Genomic DNA, 5,868 nt, shown 5'->3' with positions numbered 1-5,868 from the left:
AAATAATTATGATTTTTTTAATAAATATTTCGAGAATTTCAAAAAAAAAATCGTGATCCGGAAAATTGAAAAAATATTTATTTGATATACAAATATTCATTTGCTCTTTATACGCACTTGAAAATCAATATATAATATTAATCACACAATAAAGAAAAAAAAATAAAATGTATTTTAGAAAAATTAAAACAAATTTATATTATTTTGTTAAAATATAAGTAAAAAAACGTGTGATCAATTCATTAAATTATAATTTTCTGTCTGATTTAATTATGTTTAAGAATTAATGTGCTCTTGGTTTTTTTGTTTTGGAAGGAATTTGGATGAAATGGGGGTGCCACGTGACAAAAAAAATTGATATCATGGTCAATCTATAAAAACATTGTCCTAAATTATGTGTACACAATTTATAGCATCATAATAAAATAAAATTAAAAACTCATGGTCAATTTAAAAGATTTTATCTTAAATTACTATAATTAAAGAGATGAGATGTTTACTTTGATACAAAATCATGATTAAAAACACATGATCAATTTAAAAGATTTTATCTTAAATTACTATAATTAAAGAGATGAAAAATTTATTTTGATACAAAATCATGATTAAAAACTCATGATCAATTTAAAAGATTTTATCTTAAATTACTATAATTAAAGAGATGAAGAGTTTATTTTGATACAAAATCATGTTCATCTATTATCTATATAAAGAAATTTTCTTTTAGTATAATGAGATCATTGCTCAAAATATGTTTATTTATTGAATATGTGATTTTATTATATTTCCAAAAAATTATTTTTAATAATTTCTTTTTTTTTAATTTCTTAAAATTAATATTTCAAAACGATGTGGGGGTGCCACGTGGCAAAACCTTCTAGAAAAAAACCTTCTTTTAATATATTATATAGATTCATGTCAAATATAAAATTATTCACAAAATTAATCATTTTTCGGTGATTGTAAATTATGAGCAAATTTTATGGTGAATAAATTAAAAGAGCTATGCTATATTATATAGCTCGAAATGAATATCACAAACCATTGTTAATTTGTTACATAAGGTAATTATTAATTAATCACCATTCAAATGGATTTATGAATTTCGTTTCAATTTCGTTTTGTAATGATAATTATTTCTCAAATTAAAATTAATTAAATATTATGAGTTTCTAAGAAAATAAAGGTGTATATGACCTTCTTTTTTTTTGAAATCTCTTATGACCTTAATTGTTATGAGTTATTATTTGAAATTACAATAATTAAATGATAGTACCTATTATTTATCTTCTACTAAAATAGAATTATATTTGCAATTGAAAAACCTTTCTAGTCTCTTTTCTGAATTTTGCAGGAGGCTCGGACAGATTTTTTTCCTTTTCTTTTTTAATATGAATCATTACCTGATTTACCCCTTAATTTGTTTCCTTAATTGCAAGGATGGATCATGATTAGCAATCAATTTAATTCGTTATTGCTTTTTTCCTTTTCTAAGTCTCCAACTGCGTCAAATCTGGAACCCAATCATTTGTTATCCTTATTCTTCCTCTGCCAACTTGGAAAGTTTGAGCCGGCACAATAAAGTTAAATTGATAAAATATCTCAAATTAAATATAACCCTAGTTTTCACTACTATAAAATCACTCATGCTAAACCAAGCGATCAAAGTAGACAAAATTTGCAATGTCGTCTAAGTATTTCTCAATTCTCTTGCTGCTACTGCTAGTGTTTGTTCTATCTTCCCATGCCGCAAAAGTTGTGGAAGTCGGTAAGATTTGCAAGCTATCCACAAACCCTTCATTTTGTACTGCCCTTCTAAACTCAAACCGAGGTGGGAAAGACCTTGTTAGCCTTACCCAATACACAATTGATGTAACTTGTGCCAACTTGACCAACACAGTGACTCTGATCAAATCGCTCATTGCAAAAAGTGCTCACGATCCAAAGACAAATGATCACTATAAAACTTGCTTGTATTATTTTGAGATCGATGGGGGTGCTCTCGATACCATGGAATCCACTCAACAAAGTTTAAACAAAGGAGACTATAATGGTGTGAATCTTGGTGCAGGTGCTATCCCCAACTTTATGGATGATTGCATTTTAGGAGACGACGGACCGGATCCAAACCTATCTCCTTTTCCTGATACCTCGATACTTCCAAAATATCTTGATGTTATTGAGAAAGTTGCTGAGGTTACTCTTATCCTAACAAATTTATTGCTAGGTGATTGATCAGATGTTGTTGTTCAATGATATTTGGATGAAATTGCAATAAAATGAGTACCATTTGATTTTAGTTTATTTTGAAGAAACAAGTTCTTTTTTATAAATGATTTTGAAGAAATAATGTAAATACTACAGGGGCGGCCAATTCTGGTTCTGGCAGCGGTGTTCCTGTTTTGTAGAACAATTTTGCACGGAAAGAATAATTATATACAGACCTCGAATTTGCGTTTCGTCTTACATTACATTCATATCGTAGCATATGTTATTTTCCAAAACTTATTATATTTTAAATATATAAATTCAAGTTAAAATAATCTATCATATAATCTCATTTGAGATTAATTTCTATACACCGACGTGTAAATAAGTTTTACATCATCATTCAATCACATTCCTTTATTTTGTTAGTTCACAATTAATTTTGAATTTAATAATATCTAAAATAGAAAATGAAAGGTTGTGATTGAATGGTGGTGTAAAACTTTTTACACCGTCGTAGCATAGAAATTAATCTCATTTCGCATATTATAATATCAAAAGAATTTTTATCAATACATTTTAATGAATAATAAACAATATTTGTGTGTATTCTATATATTTTTCAAAACTTTTAAATATTTTGAAAAATATGTAGAATACACACAAAGTTTAGCATGATTAGTAGACAGATGAACTCCTTATACTTCTAGTTGAGAGTTTGATACTTGACGGTGTGTATGGAAAATGATTTGTTGAGAGTTCTACTTCTTTAATGTGATCTCAGGGCCTCAAAGGAATCAGTCTTAAATATAATGTAAGACGAAGTAGAGCAACTTCATTTGTATTAATTAAACGCAATGGGATAAATATCATGTCTAATTGTTATTCAATTGAGCTTGTCTTGTGTAAGACCCAAAATTTTAGAATTAAATAAATAAATAATTTCCAGCTCACGCATAGGATTCTGTGTAAGCGTGAGAGGAACTTGACTTTCGTTTAATGTTTGGATTTATGTTATGAATAAGAAAGTTCAGGAAAGGACTAAGAATAGTACTATAGTCGATATAGTTATAGCACGAGTAGTATTCACTTCCGCCTTAGGGCGAAAACGTTAGTAAACGACTAATTTACACTTAAAGACACGATGGAAACTAATTCCAAAAATCTTCAGAGAAATGTTAGAACTTCTCTTAATCCTTCCATGATAAGCGTTTCGATACGAAACCCTGGAATGTACGAACGTCCGATTCTAATTCTCGGAGGTTTGCCGAAACTAAATCACTGATAGTTCAAGAAACCTAAAATCAACTGACGAAGAAGACTTTTTCTATTCGGAGCTTCAAATGAAGATTCCACACGCGTACACCTATTTCTCTTGATGTTTCCAATCTTTCTTCAGAACGAAGTTTTCTCATCCGACATCAACTGTAAAAAGTAACTTTTCGGGTCAAATCGATTTACACCGACTTTGGATCGTTTGATTTAATTCCAAGAAACCTCTTTTGAGTTTTGGAATTCTGTCGCCAAAACCTATCTTAGAATTCACAGAGGAATGCGCAGGAAAAATCGGAATCGCGAAATTTTCATTGGAATGGCACCTTATGAGGCTTTGTATGGGAGGAGATGTAGAACTCCTTTATGTTGGTTTCAAGATGACGAACATCTTCTCGTTGGACCTGAACTAGTGCAACAAACTACTGAGAACGTAAAGCAAATACAATAGAAGATGAGGACGTCACAGAGTCGACAGAAGAGTTATGCTGACACACGACGGAGAGAGTTAGAGTTTGAGGCGGGAGACCATGTGTTTCTTCGCGTGACACCAACTACCGGAGTGGGAAGGGCGATAAAGTCGAGGAAGCTGACACCGAATTTCATTGGACCGTATCAGATTATCGAGCGAGTCGGTAAAGTAGCTTATCGGATTGCGTTGCCACCATATTTCTTTCCAAGATTCATGATGTGCTACACGTGTCACAATTGAGGAAGTATATTCCTGATCCCTCTCACATCATCAAGGAAGATGACATCCAACTTAGAGACAACTTGTCTTTTGAAGTGGCACCAATGATGATTGAGGAACGTAGGATCAAGCAGTTGAGGAACAAGCAGGTTCCTCTGGTAAAAGTGATTTGGAACCAAGTCACGGGCGATGCTACTTGGGAACTAGAAGAGAGGATGAAGGAACAGTATCCGGAACTCTTCACTGAGCCTTAAGTTTCGAGGACGAAACTTTCTTTTTGGGGGGTAGTATTGTAAGACCCAAAATTTTAGAATTAAATAAATAAATAATTTCCAGTGAAGCTTTAGAGGCTTTCTTTACGATTTCGATTAGTATTATTAGATCGTGTTGCTTCCAGTGAGGCTTGTGTTGATGATTGTGTTTCCTTATTTTAGGTTCACAACTTTCATGCACAACTTCTACTCACGAAGGTAAGGGTAACTCAGTTTTAGCGTGTCTTTGAGTCTTGCATGCTTTTATCGCACTGCATGCGTTTGAGATGAAAATGTTTATATTGATTGGCATTGGATTATGATTATTATGCTTGCTTATGTTGACTGTTTCTGAGGCTTGTGCCAAATGTTTTCTGAAGGCTTCGGCCGAGTAAACTTATTGAGACGTGTGTCTCCGTTTTCTGAGAGGCTTCGACCGTTTACTGGTTTCTGTCATTGAACTGAGTTGGTATGCATTGAATTGATTTATGTTCGTTGAGGTTGTGAATAACATGTGGTTACCCTTCGGAAACCCTATTTTCCATAGTGGCCGAAACCTATTTGTTAGGGTACCGTGTCCAAAAATAATTTTTGGGTCTCTATGACCTGAGCCATTACGTAGCTCTTTCGATTGTCGAAATTTTGGCGTTGGTTTCGTGTCATTCCGAGTTCTGTAGCTCGGGTTATGCTCGTTTTAGCGAACGAAGTCTCCGTTGTCAATTTGTGCCTAAATAGGAACTCTGAAGCTTTAGAGGCTTTCTTTATGATATCGATTAGTATTATTAGATCGTGTTGCTTCCAGTGAGGCTTGTGTTGATGATTGTGTTTCCTTGTTCTAGGTTCACAACTTCCATGCCCAACTTCTACTCACGAAGGTAAGGGTAACTCAGTTTTAGAGCGTCTTTGAGTCTTGCCTGCTTTTATCGCACTGCATGCGTTTGAGATGAAGATGTTTATATTGATTGACATTGGATTATGAGTATTATGCTTGCAATGTTGTATGTTTGCTTATATTGACTGTTTCTGAGGCTTGTGCCAAATGTTTTCTGAAGGCTTCGGCCGAGTGAACTTATTGAGACGTGTGTCTCCGTTTTCTGAGAGGCTTCGGCCGTTTACTGGTTTCTGTCATTACTGCTTCCTAGAGGATGGAACATGTGGTTACTTTGGATTGGTCCTTGGTTGGGCTTTGTTGTTGTCTGACTTAGCATATAGGGCTTGAGTCAAGTGGCGATGAGGAGGTGTGTCCTATCATTGTCCCGTCTTGTGTGACGTTAAGTGGCGATGAGGAGGTGTGTCATATCATTGTCCCGTCTTGTGAGACGGTAAGTGGCGATTAGGAGGTTTGTCCTATGATTGTCCTGTCTTGTGTGACGTTAAGTGGCGATTAGGAGGTGTGTCCTATAATTGTCCCGTCATGTATGACGCTATAAGTGGCGATGAGGAGGT

The 5,868-nt window shown here is 33.7% G+C and overlaps 1 protein-coding gene across 1 annotated transcript; it reads left to right on the top strand.

The window, feature by feature from the left end:
* The first annotated feature begins 1,683 nt into the window (after positions 1 to 1,683).
* Positions 1,684 to 2,235, top strand: LOC130743763 (uncharacterized). The gene has a single exon (XM_057595992.1). The coding sequence runs from the start codon at positions 1,684 to 1,686 to the stop codon at positions 2,233 to 2,235; it is 552 nt and encodes a 183-aa protein (XP_057451975.1).
* The last annotated feature ends 3,633 nt before the right edge of the window (positions 2,236 to 5,868 follow it).

The sequence above is a fragment of the Lotus japonicus genome, chromosome 3 (genome assembly GCF_012489685.1).
Source record: "Lotus japonicus ecotype B-129 chromosome 3, LjGifu_v1.2".
NCBI lineage: Eukaryota > Viridiplantae > Streptophyta > Magnoliopsida > Fabales > Fabaceae > Lotus > Lotus japonicus.
This window is presented reverse-complemented; position numbering and strand designations above follow the sequence as displayed.

Excerpts from the sequence above, each read along its gene's own strand:
- LOC130743763 (XM_057595992.1), top strand. The coding sequence starts at position 1,684 with ATGTCGTCTAAGTATTTCTCAATTCTCTTGCTGCTACTGCTAGTGTTT.